The 17,827-nt window shown below is 40.2% G+C and overlaps 1 protein-coding gene across 1 annotated transcript; it reads right to left on the bottom strand.

Annotated features, from left to right (window-relative positions):
- Positions 1–9,089: 9,089 nt before the first annotated feature.
- flad1 (flavin adenine dinucleotide synthetase 1) lies at positions 9,090–16,042 on the bottom strand. The gene is made up of 11 exons (XM_070912162.1): positions 15,958–16,042; positions 14,859–14,952; positions 14,380–14,548; positions 13,361–13,738; positions 12,133–12,246; positions 11,773–12,040; positions 11,287–11,434; positions 10,826–10,924; positions 10,423–10,612; positions 9,456–9,529; positions 9,090–9,364 (listed from the first exon to the last, which is right to left on the bottom strand). Exons 2-11 carry the CDS (start codon positions 14,864–14,866, stop codon positions 9,229–9,231), a joined length of 1,584 nt encoding a protein of 527 aa, XP_070768263.1. The 5' UTR covers positions 14,867–14,952; positions 15,958–16,042; the 3' UTR covers positions 9,090–9,228.
- Between the last annotated feature and the right edge of the window lie 1,785 nt (positions 16,043–17,827).

The raw sequence follows: 17,827 nt of genomic DNA on the forward strand, positions 1-17,827 counted from the left end.
CGTCCATCCTCACCACTGACCTCGCACCTGTCCTTCATCGGATCGGGGGGCATATTACTCAGACGTTCAAGTACACAATGCAATCTACGCTCAGACAGTGAATGATACAATGCAATCTATGCTAAGCTATTGCGAATGACACACGTTATTACCTTGTGGCTGTTTACCTGTGAATTTCCACAAAGAATCTGGTGTCTTCTCCAGAACAGGGCCACAGTGACTCAGGGACTGACACGCCGAATCACAGTGACTCATTTCTTGTTATTTTCTTCTCCCACCTGTTGTGTAAGTAGTAGCGCAGAATATTACTTGTAGAGCTAGGGCTAGTCATAAGACTCGTATCCCACTGTGGAGCCAGAAGAACAATGAGTCTGTCACGACAAAGTTTTCTCTGTTTCTCATTTTCTACATATTGTGTTGTATTTACTTCTTTTTGAGAACCTGCCTCCAATTAAAAAGTGGCCAAATAAACACATACTACTGTACTGAGTGGCTCAGGTTGGAGGTCAGTCAGTTAGCTGGTGACTTTGTTTTTCCTTACATGGGCAGACATAAATGACTGGTGATTTTGACCTGCCTTATTTGCATATGAGTAAGATAAATGTGTTGGTAAAGTTTTAATAACATTTTGGAAATAAAGGCGTTTAAGGAGGAAATGGGGAATATTCTGGAATAGTCAGGCAGGGCTGCTGCGCCCCCTACTGGGATTAAACTGGTTTAACTGGAGTTGGACTGGGTTGACCATTAACTCAGAAACTGGACACCAGATTTTGGTGCTGGATGTTAATAATGGGACCTGGGACAGAGTTTGTCTTCTCTGATTGGACCCCCTGTTGTTCTGCCTCCCCGCCCCTCTCTCTGCTTCAGAATGAAGCACAGAACAGAGGGGTTTATGGGTAAACAGAGAGCATCAGCTCATCTCGCTCCACTGTACACACTGCGAACCACTGAGGGGGCTGATTGGTTGATGCTCCTGTTGACCAACCAGGTGTGCAGATATGCACATAAGCTTTTAAGTTCTTTTTGTTGTTGTTTGTTTTGGGGGGGGGGGGGGGGTTTAACACAGGATCCTTGATTTTAGTTTTACTGTATAGTTAATATATTCTGCAAAATGAGATATATTAACTACATAATTCAATGTTTTAGTGAGAACTGATGTCTGATATTTAAGTGCAAAAGTCTGACAAAAATTACTTTTTTGCATACACAAACAATGATTTATATTCTGGATATATATATATTTACTGGTATATTTTCAATATGCTCTGCTACAGTGTAGTTTCACGAGTTAAATGATTTGATGGTGGAATTAATTTCATTTTTTTGCCAAATAGTTTTTTTTTTAAAAACAAATTGACTGTCATTAATTAAGAAAAAATACCATAATGAATTAACGATTCATTTATTTTTGTAATTTTTAAAAAATTGAAATTAGAGATAATTTAGGTGTGTATTGTCATTGAAATGAAATTTATATATTCATAAAGTTTCAGAATTATTTCCCCACAATATTTGAGTGACTTGAGTGACTTGAGCTCAGAAAATCTTGTTCTATCTTTAAAAAAACTACATTGTTAGCACTTAATATATTTTTTTCTCAAAATATTTGGGTGTCGTGCTGTAAATCCAACCAGTCATGCCATTGTGTTTTTTTATGTTAATTTCCTAAATGATGTTTGAAGATTTGTTAAATAATTTCAGTGATGTAGAATTTTCCGATCATGTAAACTAGGAATTTGTTTTTGATTTCTTTGTGTGTATGTGTGTGTGTGTGTGTATGTGTGTGTTCTGCTTTCACATTTTAGTGAAGAATGTAGCTTCTTCTGTGAAGAGCCAACTGCAATCTGAGCCTTTTTTACGCGGCAAGACAACAAAATAAATACGATTGCATTGAAACGCTTCAAGTCGATCATCATTTAACTCTTGAAAGTATTGATATTTTATGTAACCTCAGGTCTCAGTGACAACACACACACACACACAACTTTATATGCAGAACACACACATCCAGTGTAATACACAGGAGTATGGAGATAAGGAGACTTGGGGGACTTGAAATGACCTTGTGGTGTAAGAGGCCACTGTAATGTGAGTAACCGAGTGGAGTATTGAGCTGAGTTTTTATCTATGGGCAACCGAAGTCTGATAAGACTCAGATACCCAATAGACTCCCGGTATTAATAGACCCTGCCAATACATCGACCTTAAAGTAGTAACTGCATTTATTTTCTGTAAACACAGACCTGAGGTTAAATACAGAGCAAGACGAGATGTTTTTGTTTTGTGCTTTAAATATAGAAGTGTACTTCCAAATAAGCTGTAAATGCATTTCCATTTGTGTAGGCTGTAATGTAGAGCCTCTTGTGAAGCCAGAGAGGCAATTTCCTGGATAATAGGGCTAATGCTCCTATTTCATGGTTTATGATCTCTTCTGATGACATGTTTGTCACTGTTGAGGCATGTTATGAACTGCCTTTGATTTTGACCTTCACGTAGAAATTTCCAGAGCCCATGTTTTCATTCTTATTTCATTGTGAAAGATGAAGTAAGCCTGCTGAAATCAGTGGGAAGTGGGGGGATACTTTTAGACAGGTGTAAAAGGAAAAGGACTTAAAAAGCAGCAGCAGTAAATTGAGCCTGTGTCCACTTCAATTTTAGGTGTGTAAAAACTGCATGGCTGTTTATTCCAGCAAAAGCATGCACAAACCAAAGCTTTTATGTAATCGTGTGATATCGAGGCTTTTTACATGCTGTATCTGTGATTCCAGACAGGAAATGCTTGAACAATCACACCAAAAAAAAATCTTTGTACTTGACAATGTTGATGTTTTGAACAAGTCTGCTGTTGTCGATGTACTAGCTGGAACTGAACTCACCCTCCAAAATAAACTTCATAATTACGGACAGATGTTGTCATATTATATAAATTTAGAAGATCGTGAAAATCCCACGTCAAAGCTTCCCCTGAGGCTTTCTGGGTCGACGACTACGATCATAAACAATTTCTGGAACGACAAATTTAGTTTTTAACTATCTGTCTGACAAAAAAGAAAATGTCGTCATTGCATATCCATATTGCAGCTCTCCTTGTCCACAAATGACACTGTAATTACACTGTATCACATTTCAACACAGCAAGGTCTGTTGCCACAAGTTGGCCTATATCTAATTGGACCTCGGCTGAACATTTTAGGCTCGGGTTACCGGTGTTGATTACATCTTCCGAAATACAAAACTCTAGCTATTAATAGAAGCAAACAATGCTTATATATTTATGTTGTGATTACTTGAATAACGACATATTTTCAAGTCATCAAGTCATCTTTTAAGGGTTATAAAAAAAATAGAATTATATACTTGAATGCAATTTATAGCAAAATCTTGAACCTGCTGAAATAACTAAAATAAAAATTTATAAAAAGATGTATTTTCTCTGTGAAAAGTAGTTTTAAATCATTGCAGGGTCTGCAGAGAGTAGACGTCTTAGACACATGCTTCCCAAGCCTTTTCCTTGAATTTTGAAAGGATGTTTTTTCACCGTTAAGAGTTTCTCAGCGTGTAATCAACACCTTGATCAGTGGCGACATTCTTGTTGTGAATCCTGAGCAGTGTATATTTCACATACTTCAGAACAGAAGGTGAACTGAGGGGAGGTGAGAGGGCGTCCCTGCTACAGAAAGTGTCTTTCTGAATACTTTGGAAAATAAATGTCTTAAGATCATGAAGTCCTTGAGAAAAAAATGTGTTTCAACATTTGGAATTCATTTGTTGGCTTTTTTTTATTTTATTGAAGTCACAGCATCCATAAAAAAATAAGCAGTGAAGTGATACAGGACTAAGCTGGACTTCTTTGGGCATTCTGTCCTTCGAAGCCTTCATCAGGTACATTTTAGCAAAAACTTGCTAAAATGTAAAGTATATTATTCTAGACAAGCGTAATCTTGCTCAGATGCTGTATTTGTTTTGATGGACAAGAGATTCTTTACTGCTTGCCGTTTTGTTTTGACTGTTTTCACAGAGATGGGACCATAGATATTATTGAGCCAGTAACTATCCACATCTGCCAACCAAAAAAACAGTTTGAATTTTGTGACCTCGCAGTCTCACAGCTCTGGACATAAAACACTGCATCTTCTAGCGTGAAGGAGCTCTGAGAGCAGGAAAAGCCATAGCTCCCACATGTCTGTAAGCAGGAGAGAGTTATTTACTCCTCTCAGCCGTGTGTGCAGTATTATATAGTCCTGCAAAAGAGCTCTCAACAATATCAAGATCAGGGACTATGTTAAAGTCTCCACCAATCAGCAAAATGTCACTCGACATCTCTTGCACAGATTGCGTCTACTTTTTCAATAGTTTATAATCAGATACAGCACATATTTCTCAGGGTGAGTATCTGACCCCCTCATGCAATGGAGAGTAAAATAACTGACTTAAGATGCTAAATCTGTGAAGTGGATTATAACAAGCAGACCCTCAATTTAAATGCCTTCAGAGTTTTCAGAATTCAGTTCGAGAATATCTCCCCTTATTTATTCTGGAAGGTTTCACTCCACTTGTTTTCCCAGTGACACATTCAGGAGTATTTTCAATGGCCCTCACAGCTGATCAATAGTTACACCATACTTCACATCACATATATACTGAACTAAAACAGCAGTGTAACAACAATTATAGAAAATATTGCCTTGTATAACAGAGAAGTCATATGGATGCTTGCACAGTCATTGTTGAGATGCAGAAACCCTAAAGCTTTAAAGCTGTGTTGAGGCAATTATAGAACTATTAAGTAATCAAGGCAGCAAATTATTGCTAGTTTAAATGTTTGTCTATGATAATCACATGACAGCCCAAATCTTACCCATTTATCAAATTGCAGATTCAAAATGTCACCTAAAAAGCACTGACAAGAAAAGAATTTGGAATAGATGAGTCTATTGAAATAACACATTTGCATTTACACATTCATTATTGAAGATGCCACATCACGACACACCCAGCTTTGGAGAAATGTTTTTAACACCATTTGATTTTTTTCATATACAGTTTATTCATATGAAGTTATTTACTGCATCATTACAATAAGAGTTCTGTTAGAAGCATAAAAAACACGTGGTTCCCCACCAGGCTTCATGTGTTGCTCATTGGGTTTTTTTTTCTGTGTATGAGACTTTGGATTGTGAAAGTCTCAGAGGATTATCATTGAATAATTTTGTAGCCTTGATGAATCGGTGTGCTATTTAATTTCCAGGTTATGAATAATAGTCCTGGCTTTTATTTCCTCTCCGGGTGTGAGCAGAGTTTTGTTTGTTCTAAATAAAGTCTAAACCGCTTGTCGCACTCTTATTAACATCCTTTACAAGTGTCAGGTAGCCAATAACTGTAATTATTTCTGCTGTGTGCTCACAAAGCAGCACTTCCAGGGTGTGATGGATGTGGACAAACCAGATTGTGACGAAGGAGGAAAAAACACATTAGTTGCTTTGGTGTTAAGCTCATAGAGCACTCGTCAACAGGTATATCAACTAACATGCCAGCCTTTTTTGTCAATGTGTCCTCATTTACATCCATTCATTTCACATTTCGTACATAAGACCAACCCAAAGGACGCTCAGAACATTGCAAGCACTAACTTTTAACACTAAAAAGATGAACAAGATGTCATCTGAAAGAGGTAAACACAAACATTATTTCCATGCCTGATTTTGTATATTTTACATTGATTCATACATAAAACTGGCCTCAGAAAAGTCATGGCAGGACTTTGTGAATGCCTAAAATCCAGTCCTAATCTTTAAAAACAGGAACCAGTTGACATTGGCTGGGCCTTTCTAGTGTTAAACATCTCTCATCTCTCTAACACCCTGCACCATGTTTAAGTTATGGCTGTTGAGTGCAAATGAGCTCCAGTTGAGTTGAGATGAGCTGATTTTTTTCTCATCAGTTTTGCGTATGCTGGCTGAAGCTTCACACACCCTGGCCTCTTTATATTAAAGCGCGCCCGCTGTGTGAAAGGCATTTCTGAATGCATCCCATGTGTGCGGCTACGAGCAGGGGGTCTTGGTTCTGTGTACCGGACTGCGAGCTGTGACAAACTCAGGATTATGAGACTGGCTTTTTATTTGAACACACCAAAACCAGACACAAACGAGCTAAGTCAGTCACACTTCGCATGGTGGCAAGCAAAGCAGCCTCCTCCCTCATTCTTCTTCCCACTTTCTCCCTTCCTTTCTTTCTCTCTTACTTTCATCCACTTTTAATGTGTGACACTTTGATACTGATACATCCTATTTCCCGTGTTCTGGTCGATTGGCTTTACATGCAGATGGGTTGGTAATTTGCATAGACTCAAAGGTCTCCCTTCTCTCCTGATGCTTTCTGACAACGGAGTGTCTATTCATCCTCTGTGTTAAGCATCCCTCCTAGGACACCGCCTGAATTGCTGTCTCATGCTGCTTCAAGTCTCGTTTTACACTGCAGGAACTGCTGAGGAATTGGATTAGGAACATATTGCTTTAGAGAAAAGCATCACAGTCACGAAGCAGGCTCGCATCTGAAATGGATAGTTCACTCCGATATCAAAGCTTGTCTTATGTTTTTGAACAAAGTCACACCAAGTGTGTAACAGTGATCTTAAGTCACGCTGAGTCCATTTCACACACACCGTTAGCTCTGTGGATTCTGTTATATACCTTAGAGTCCCACCTGGGAGATCTGGAGAGAAACACTGGAGTGTTTCAGCAGAGTAAGAAGGAATTATGGAGCTAATGCGGAGGAGGAAACTCTGATCACCCCAGTTCTTCTTATCCTCACATCACCTTAAGTGGCTGTTGTGATCATACTTCCACCAGCCGACCTAAAATCTGTCTTTGGAGAACCAATTAAGTTTAAATATGCACAGGAGGGAAAAAAATAGCCACCTTTTTTTTATTACTGCTTGTTCCAATTTGTCTCAAATGACACAAAAGTTGCTGTATCAGAATTTCAAGAATGTTTTGTTTGCAGTTTTGTAGATTTCAAACACACCCTGTTTCAAAAGCACAGGGGTGTGAAATTAAAGAATAAGATATTTACAAATATGCAGTTGAGGACCACACACACAAGAAAGTATTTTAGTCCGGATACCTTTAGGCCCCTAGTCAATACCCATATCCTCCCACTATGTCACCCCAGACGTTTTTCTGACTCAGTCTTCCGGGTCAAAATCAAAACAACATTTTGAAATTCATAAGAAGGACTGAAAATCTAGAGTTGTAATACACAGGAAAGGCAGTGAGGAAGGAAGTGGTGTGATGATTACAGGAGATGGTGGGTGGATGCAGTAGTGAAGGATGAATCAGGCAAGTGAGAGTGATGGAGTGACAACTGAAAGAGGATGAAGATGAAACTGTGGGAGACAATGGAACAAAAGGACAAAGGTAATACACTTTAGAAAGATATCATACATATGTCAAAATCAATTTAGCATCCCTGGTATGCCTCAAGTGATAGCAAACGCAGTGGTAGAATGAAGTATTCAGATCTTTTACTGCATTTTACTGTTGTAGCAGGTCCAGGTCCAAAGTATCACAAGATCAATCTGGGGGGTCCTCATGCGATTAATGAGGTAAGATACAAGAAAAAACTAAGTTCTACTACACAAATCTGGATTCATTTCCTTGAATTTTTTTTTTGGGCCTTGAGCAGTTATTTAAATGAAACCATATGAGAAGTTAAGTGGGGAAATCGCTCTTTAGTGGAACTGCTAACATCTCATACATCTTGAATGTGACCAGTGGCCCAAAGTTTTACAAGCCAAAAAGGCTGTGAACCACTGGTTTAATCTTTAACAATGTATTCATGATATATTGTGTTTTATAAGCGTATCACATGTTTTTTAAGGTAAAATCTTAAACTGAAAAGTAACCCATAACCTCTGCTGTCAGATTAATAGTAGTAATGGACTAAAAAGTACAATATCTCCCTTTGAAATGAAGTGTAGTAGTAATACAATGTAATATTAACTAGAAATACTCAAGTAAAGTTCATATATCTCAAACTGTACTTGTGCACAGTATCTGAGTAACTTATTGTAGGTGGCTATATTGCTAAATTACATTACAGCAGTATTACAGAGAGAGACTAGAAGAAATTGAGGAACTAGAAAGTTACTATAAACTCTTAAGAAATGAACTTGAACTTGAATAAACTGGAACATTGACATGACATAATTCATTTATCAACTATTCACAAATCAAATTATTCCATTATACACCCTGCACGTTAGAGTCACATTAGGGGAGCCCAGCTCAGACACATTGTAAGTCTATAGGAATATAATTTTCTCCCACACAAATATCATCCCAGACAATGTCCCGGTGTTTTTTTTATCGCACCACCAGAGCACACACCATTACATTTCTGCTGTGATTATGAAGCCTCTGTTCATTGCCTCTTTTATTACTGTTATTATTAATAAATCAAGCAAGCCGTGAAGCCCGGACAGATAAGTTAGGGGGGTATGGTGGTGGGTGGTGCGGGCTGGAGGTGGTAATTGCTGGTGTAACATTGTGTGCAGCCCCGCGGTGGCCTCGTAAGCGACCCGCTTTATTAGATCGGCCGGTATCGATCCTCGCTGCGCGGCGTTGACTAATCTCCAGGCGGGGAGAGAGCGCGCGCGGATCGATGAGCCTGGATCCAATCGTGTCTGGAAACAGAGGAGGTAATTTTTTTGTAATCACGGGTGCTAAATGGGGAAAAAGTGAGAACAACGCGCCCGTGAGGTGCGCAAAGAGAACTACACCGTGAGGGTGGAGAGAGGCTGAGAGACACAGATGAATCAATATGAGCCTGCTGGTTGACCTTCAGTAGTCTGTCCACGCTGCTCACACACAGCTCCCAAAGCCTCATATTCTCACCTCGACAGAGAACCTGTTCACATTATTTACTGGTATATTTTGATAGAGGCTGTCTTTCTGTTGTTATTGGATTTAGAAATAAGACAAATGGATTCATGAATAAGATAAATCAAGAAAGCCCTGCACACACGCTACCATCGGCACGTGAGACTCCTCTTAAAATAGTAACATGACAATGGAAAATGATGACACAGATTGATGTTTTATTCAACAGCACAGAGAGCCATTACTTGAGACTGAAACTCACATGTATAAAGAAATGGCACACACACAGGCAGAGACTTCCTTCACAACCTCATTCACAACAGGTGACACGTGAAGAAGCGAGACTTCATCAGGCCCGGGAGTTTCGCTCCTCTTCTTCATTCTCCAGGAGGTAGGCTGGCCTGTATCGCGTAACCCCCCTCCCGTCCACCACCTGGAGGGCAGGGTTGCGACAAGTGTTGTCCATACTGCCCAGTGAAGTGTACCTGCCGGTAGACAGAGAAGTTAACAGACGAAGAATTCTGCATTTCAGCTGTAATGTTGTGCAAACTTGAAAAAGACTGAATGTCTTCTCACCCCTTATCATAGAGAATACAGTAGGGCACATATAACGTCCTCAAGAGCGACCAGATGTCATGATATGTCCAGTCCTGTAGAGTTGGAAGACATCACACTTAATTGGTTTGTGATTGATTCATGATTAGTTCAATCTATGGGAACTCTTCCTCTGTGGATTCCTTTGAGGTGCACACACATAAATGATCGTACAGTGAGGTCAACTGCTGAGCATCCCTCTATATTTATCATAGGTACCACCGCGGCTACCACAGTGCGACCGCTAACAGCCATTCCAAAAGTATTTGCCATTTCTAACTACATTAACAAGTCTAAAATAAAGCAGGCGACATTGTGTTTCTGCTCATGTACATCCGTTCTTCAGTGAGCCCGAGTAGATGAAAGAGCAGCAACATCAGACGTTGCTGCCTACAAAACCTGCACAATGTAATTCAATCCAGCACGACAAACCTCCAATAACTTAATTATCATGTGAAGCTTTTAATGTTAAATATTTGTTGAGAATGTGTCACTGAGGTGATGACTCACATAACCAATTATTTGTGTGTGTGTGTGTGTGTGTGGGGGGGGGGGGGGTGAAATATTGGGTGCAAAATGAATTTAAAAGCTTCACAAATGCAGTATTAGTGTGGGGCTGTTGAAGCACATTAAACTGTGCAGGTGTTGTGATATTTTGCTCACACCCTGCAGATCTGTGCTCTGAAACTTCAGTCGAGATGACAAATAACATTAAGTGTAACAAGAGGAAATTGCCTGGGTAGAGCGGTGAAAACAGATCTGTATTACCACTCAAAAAGCAGTTTCTCCCTCAGCACTATACACACACATGTATTTTTTGCTTAGATTAATTCGTTGATTGTTGATTTTCAGGTTTGTTTGTTTTTTATACTCCAAGTGGATGCCTCTGTACCCTCTTACATGATACGACATGGTATATCTATGTCATTTGTGTGTGTGTGTTTCTCACTAGTAACGGGTTGACTCTCATGTAGTCTGGCCAGCCAGGGTCAGTGGGACACATGGGCGTTAGTGTGTGTGAGTAGGGGTCACTCCTCCTGGTCCCCATCAGGACGGCTTTCAGCTCCGGCCTCCTCTCCTGCACCTCGCTCAGTGCCTGCCGTATGCTGCCCTCCACGCAGAATATCTCCAAGTCATATCTACAGGAGACACGTCGCCAAATAATGAGTTGCTGTACTGTAACATAGAGGACTGGGACACTTTTTCGTCAAGAGAACCAGAGCTATTTGGACTAGTAACACTTGCTGACAGCTGTTAAGTAAACGTATATTAAAATAAATAAATAAATCTGCAAGACAATCAGCTGAAATGTGTTTATCAACAGTATGCAACAGGACAGACTGGTGGTTCACCTTTTTATAGTGTCCTGAAGGAATCTCTCCATTTCTGGGAATGGAGAGACAATGCGGATATACAGAGCTTTCACTTTGTCTTTACCGTCTGGATACCGCCTGAGTGTGAGACAGAGAGAGAAAAGGGTTATTTAAAAAAAAAAAAAAAAAGTAAGTAAGTAACAGGGTCAATGATTAGAAGTTCCTGCTTATCCTTATCATCATCTCCCAGTATCTGCCCAATACAGGTCAAGAAAAGTCCAAACACTAGTCTGTCTTGTCCAGTATTTTTCTCTAGTTGCTGCTGAACTCATTTTCCTTTTCACTTACTGTGATGTCCCGCTGTGCAGAAGTGGTATCATGATGTTTATAATTTGAATCTCCCTTTCATCTCTTCTCTCTCAGGTCATTTGTTTTGTCCTGATTAAATCATTCCTACCTCTTAAATGTTTTAATTTTCTCATCTTGTCCCCTCTTGTTACCGTTTCAGTGCTGCATAGTACAGATGGAGCAGCGCCGTGCAGTCTTTGCCTCCGTTGAAGCCAACGCAGACTTCCTCTGTCGAATACTGATCCAGTGCAGCCTCTATCGTTTTCAGCGCCGACATAACTTTGTCACCCAACGGTGTGCCTGTGGGAAATTAAATCCACAGCGAGAGGAAGTTTTACAGTGAATGCAGTCAAATTGTGTTAGTTATAACATAAATTATCCCTCATTCTTATGTCAAGTTCACAGTAAAAATATCTGCTTGTCCTTTGTCTTATTTTATTGATGCTTGATACTATTCTCCGGTCAGTCTCATGCCAGTTGTATTCTTTTTTTTATAATCCACTATGATTTTACAGTGATAATTACTTTAATCTTTTTGCTTCCTTTATTGGTCCCAACGTCTCTGTAAAGTGTAAGAGTTCTCTGCAATATTCACTTTTACATTAAGTAGACATAGTTTAACATCATCTCTGTCTCACCGCTGTTGGCCAGTGTGTACACCTCAGCAGTGGCGATGGACACCGAGTCAGTGACTAAGCCCACCACGCTACCCTTGGGCAGCTCGTCTACCAGCTGTCCCCGGGCTTTGTCCACCTCCTCCTGGCTATCTGAGTCTAGGACCAGCCTGACTCTGTGGTAGTTGCTCAACCAGTCAGGGTAGGAGCCCAGAGCCACCTTCTGGCCCCAGTAAGCCTGCAGTTTGGTCAGCACGGGGGCAATATCTGCTTCATCTGCATCCACAAACACCTAACGCAAAAGATCTTTGGTTAGCTCGCTTATACAATCAAAACACAGTATTCAGATGGATTTGTAAGTGATGGGTACGGTCATGGTGTTACCTCACGAGAGTGAAACGTAGTCCCTGAACCAGCAAAGAGGTGCTCCACCCCACTGAAGGCCCTCTCCATCAGAGCCGGGATCCCAGGAAAAATAAACACATTATGCACACTGACCTGGGAGAAGAAGGTGGACACATCATACACTGAGAGAATAAACGGGCCAGTCAGTCAGTGTTTTCCTAAACCTACAGGTTCAATGATTCTGTGTGCATTTTCTGTTTCATGTACAATGACCAATACTTCTAACATCTCAAAACTAGCATCAGTGTCCTCCTTGTTAATACACAGTTTTTAAGCCTGTGAAAAAGTCTAAAACTCAAATCAATATTAATTTGATATTGTGCCAATTTCTTATTGTATGCGAGTTGCTGTATATCTTTTTTATTCCACTTGAACTTGATGTGTTTTTTCCTTCAATTTGACCAGAGTGGTCAATTGTTTTCTGACCTTATTACTTCAGATTGTCAGGGAAGGGATGGCCCCTTGTGAATCATACGTTCTGAGTGTGTTATTATGGTAAAATCAATGTAATGTTTAGCCTACTGTATGAATAAATGTAGTTAATGCACACACTAATGTAGCTACATCATTCCATCACTGGTGCGAATGACTCATTTTAATTGGCGATAAGCATGTTTGTGTGTTGTGCATCTCTACTTCAAACTGTTCAGTGTAAATATAAATCATAAACTACTACAGATGTTAACCATACAGAGCACTATGGTCTTCATTAAGGAAAAACATCAACATGTAATGAATTGAATTTCTGCAAACTGCAACACAAATACATGCTGGTGTGTATTCCTTACACTGCTGTTTTCTGTAAATGTTCAAAGTAATTATTTTGCCCACTGTGAGAAGACGCTTTTCACTCCTGCAGTGTCTGGTTAGCATTTGTCGTTGCAATCTGTCTTCTAAAATAACCCCAGAACAGGACAGAACAGACAGAACATTATGTGACTGTGAGTGAACATCTTCCTGAAACTTGTGTCAGCTCAACAATTTTTGTTTGCCCCCCTTAGTGAAAAGGTAATACACAGCACAGTAGATATTTGGGATATCACTTTTAACAAAGAATGCAGGCAGTCAGTCAGTAGGTGGAGGTACTGATCCTTTATAGCTTGTGTATAATTTGATCTAATTTAGTGTAACATAATCCACAGCATTTAACAATCACAGCTAATCCAAACTAAGATAACCCCCCCCCCTCCATTCTGCATTCACTCACCACTGGGTAGCGGTGCGGTTGCCCAGTCTGAGGGTCAGTCCCATAGTTGAGTTTGGCTGAGCGAGGCACCATGGCCATCTTCATAGCAGCACTGTTCTTATCCACCTTCCCAAAAAATTCCTCAACCAGCTGGGCGAGGTCAGGGTGGGGATGTAACTCCTCCTGGAACGCCATGGCAACGCTTTCAAAGGTGACATCGTCATGGGTGGGGCCTATGCCCCCTGAGGTGATGAGGTGTGTATACTTAGGGGAAAGGAGGGCCACCTCTTTGGCAATGACCTCCTGTGTGTCTGGGATGACTGTTATTCGCTGCACAGACACGCCAAGCTTCCTTAGAGCTCGTATCAGAAAGCCACTGTTGGTGTCCACTGTGTGACCCTGGGAGACAAAGGACGAGAAGAGACACTCAGTTCGGTTCAATCTGGTTTCCACCCTCACTTAAATATTACATTCAAGGACTTGACAATGACTCCAAGGTCTGGCTTGATGAAATTCAATGACTCACAGTGAGCCGGTCTTGATGGTGAGACATGACATTGGACAAAATCAAAGGCCTCATGTTTAAATCATGATCATGTCAAGTCAAGAAACAACGGTGAACTTGTCAATGAGCACTGCTGCCACATCAAACAAACATCATAGGGATATGAAGTGTGGAGCTGAGGCATACTGATGAATTAGGGTGCCATGTTAGAATGTATGTATTTATAATATCATACTTTCAAATGCGTTATTAGAAAAAAGTCAGGGTTTATTTTGATTTTCTCAAATCTACAAACTTTCAAGGACTCTCTGCTATATCCATCAAAACTGTGCTAATGGCAATGATGTGACAAAGGGGACTAGTGACTGTCACAAGCAAACCACATGGTTTGAAACATAGAATGTATATAAAAATAGTTATATTATTAATATATTTTCCCCAGTCCATGTATATCAGTAAGGATAGGGTAATGTGGGATACAGAATTACAACTTAAAAATTGTACAAACCACAAGCATCTATCAACACTAAATCACCTTGAGTATCTCATCTCCAATGATGAGAATGGCTGCAGTGGGAGCATCCCCGTTGGCTGCAGAGGACGGATTGGAGCCCTGGTGGTCTGTGGACATGGTTGCTCTGCACAGTTGAGCCGTTAGTCTCCTCACACGCACCGCTGCTCTACTCAGCTTGGTAATAGCAAGGCTAAAAGACAAAAGGAAAAATGCTTACGACATTGTTCATTAAGCATTTGCACTTCCTGCATGTGCGCTTTTTTTTCTCAGGTGTAAATTTAGACATCTGTGAACTGCAAACTGTCTGTTCAAGTATCTATAGCGAACAAGGAACAAATCTCCCCGGTCAATAACAACTCTATCATGACATACAGTAAAATGCAGTACATCTTAAATTTGTAACATCTGTTTTAGTATGTTCTCCATATACTAAGTTTCCGTTGCTTTTATGATTAGCCATTATGCCTATGAGGATCAGTAAAGTTAATTTTCAATCTTACATCAACATGAAGAATCCATATGGATCATCCCAAAATGTTTAATTACAGTTCAGGCCCTCTTCTCCTTCATAACTTGTCTCCTACCAGGGAGTATCTGGGAAGGCACACATGAAGGAGCAGATTAGAGAAACAAAGAAAAGGGAAGGAAGAAGAAACCGTGAATTTGTGCATTTCAACAGCACAGACAGTGTACCAATGACTTTTTATCAGTTGTTTCTTCAGCTGATAGGGCTTAGAGTTTAATAGTGCTAGTTCAAAAGGGTTGAAGAACTGGTGAGTTGTATTTAAGATATTGCACTTTGATGATTACAATTAATCTTTCTCTGCGAAAAAAAAGGTCTAATTTTATTTAATGAGCTATATCCTTCAATGACATTGATACACCTTCATACTGAACAGCCAACCTATACGCTGCTGACATTGCAAGTAAGTTGTCAGAAGCAGATGAGAAGGACTGACAAATAATGCTAAAACATGCTGATAGGAGTGAGGACAAATTCGCTGGCTTTTAAATGCAGTGAAGAAAACTGAGGAACTGAGAGGAGGTAGTAAAGGATTAAGGATTAATAGACAGCGGTCGAAGGAGGTAACGTTAACGTGTCAGCACGGGACATTCAACCTACATCCCACACCGGTAGTTATAACTATCTGGGTGTGTGTTAACGTTTAACCTTCACGTTGATTGTATTCTATCGATGGGACTGACAGGAGATACATGAGCATGCTCCAATTTTCCCTTGACTGCACTTTCTAAATTGCGTAATACGTCAAGTTAACTTACGCGACGAAATAGTTAAATGAACCTCGTGCACATCCGTTCGCCTTCATAAAAACGTTACCACGAATGACAGATTATTATCAATCAAAGCGTCAAGTAACCTTACTTCTCTGACAAATCTTAGCTAAATGTGGTAAGGCTCCTTGCTAGGTTACTTAGCGTTAACCCATTGTAGGGGGCACTAGCAGCAAAGACTAGCATTCAAGTACACTTACATAGTGGCTTATGTTCTTTCTGTACTAACATGAACTGTGGGGAAACACACTAGATATTGTTTTTTATAATTTGGTAACCAAACTCATCAAAACCAAGGCAACTTACTCCTGAGTCGCATATGTCCTCCCTACGTATAGTACCGTTTGAGGTTACATGTCATTCAAACGACATATCGTTAGCCGTCCAATCACAAATAAGAAAGTGTTTTTTGACAGGTGCGAGAGCCAATCAAGTTTACGGAGGTGGGTCTTAACGGTCAGCCTTTTCATGTACACGGAAGTAACTGAAAGATTGTAATGTGCTATATTCAGCAACGACGATACGGAGCAACATATGTTGTTTGGCCAAAGTAAATACGATAAGTATTAGCTAAACGAGTGGCACCGACGACCCGTTTGTGTTCGAGTTGGCACATTATACCATGTCCACACAGATAGCATGGTGCTAACAGCTGCCAAGACTTCTTCTCTTCTGCCCCAATCAAAAAAGACACTGCACGTCGTCTGCCTCTGCTGGCTGGAGGAGTCGATAAACCGATGATTGACCCCAAAGCACCACAGTCCATTCTGTCTGCTGCTGTTAGTTTTCTTGTCTATGGGTGGCGCATGTCGGCATGTCTAAAACAGCGGGTCTGGCGCTCTGCAATTGGGTTATATTGGAACAAAGTGGAAGCATATTTTCCACCGTGTGTTACTGGCTTGAGAATACATTTGTGGTTTATCATACATTAGCTATATATAAAGCATAAAAAGGAAATTGAAGAGGGTGGTATTAATCATGCCAAGAAACTCCTTGTGCACTCATGCCCACTCACTCAAACAGTCCATTCAAGTAATCATATCGTATTTAGCTGTCAGAACATTTAAGTGTGATATGATATTTCCATAGTGTTTAACATTACTACTTTTGATTATTTCAGATGGGTCTGCAAATAAAGGTATATATGGAAGCCTTTTCTGCCAGGAAAAGGAAAAAATCTGATGATAAAACATACTCATGATAAGTCAAAATAATGAATGATTATGATTAATATGTCAGAATTAAGACACAATTATGATAATTATGATATCAGTGATAATTATGAGATAATAGGTCAATATATGTATATACATAATATACATTGTAAGAACATCCAACTGTTCTTACAACTGAGCTTATATGAAAAGTACTGTCTATGGTAATAACATCATAATAAATCAGTATGTATCACATACAGCCAATAACAATATTAAATTCATGCTACAGGTCTGCTACAGGAGATAAGACATTTAAGTTGATATTAAGGTAATGATAATACAGAAGTGATTTTTCTTGTGGAAAAATACAGGCAGTCGTGGTCTTGTGGTGACTAAAAGACGAAACAGAACTTCACTTTACGCAAGTGATATTTAGGTAAGTTACGCTGTACTGCTTTTGGCTTGGGGTTTCTACTTTTGCGCAATCCACACTGAACAGGCCAGGTGCAAACACACACACACACACACACACACACGCACGCACACAGGATCCGCCAGATGACGTTGCCATTTGTTCGCGGAAGTGGCTTCTGTCGTGACCGTGGAGGGGGGAGGCAGGGGGAGGAGGAAGGGAAGGAAAGGGAGAGGAAAGAAGAAGTTTAGACTCATCTCTTATGAAGTTAATGAAAATTGTAAGGCGCGCGGCGGACAAAATCATCGACCTTTTGTCCTGTTTGATGAAATTGAGCTGAAGTTTGTGCAGCAACAGCTTGTTGGGGCAGGAGGGGCAACTCGAGGGAAAGGGAGGAAGAGAGCTGGTAAGTTGCTCGTTAAAAGTTGACCACACTTTTTTGGGGGGCATGGTTTGGGGCTGTGTGCGTGCTTGTGCGTCAGTGTACCACAATTATTGTACATGTTAAAAGTTTGAGGAAATGGCTCACTTACTATCTTTGTGGTGGGAAGCATGGTAAAGTCGTATGCTTGTGTTGTATTTACGACAACACAATGAAGTGTAACCT

This window comes from Enoplosus armatus, chromosome 9, assembly GCF_043641665.1.
Source record: "Enoplosus armatus isolate fEnoArm2 chromosome 9, fEnoArm2.hap1, whole genome shotgun sequence".
Classification (NCBI taxonomy): Eukaryota; Metazoa; Chordata; class Actinopteri; order Centrarchiformes; family Enoplosidae; genus Enoplosus; species Enoplosus armatus.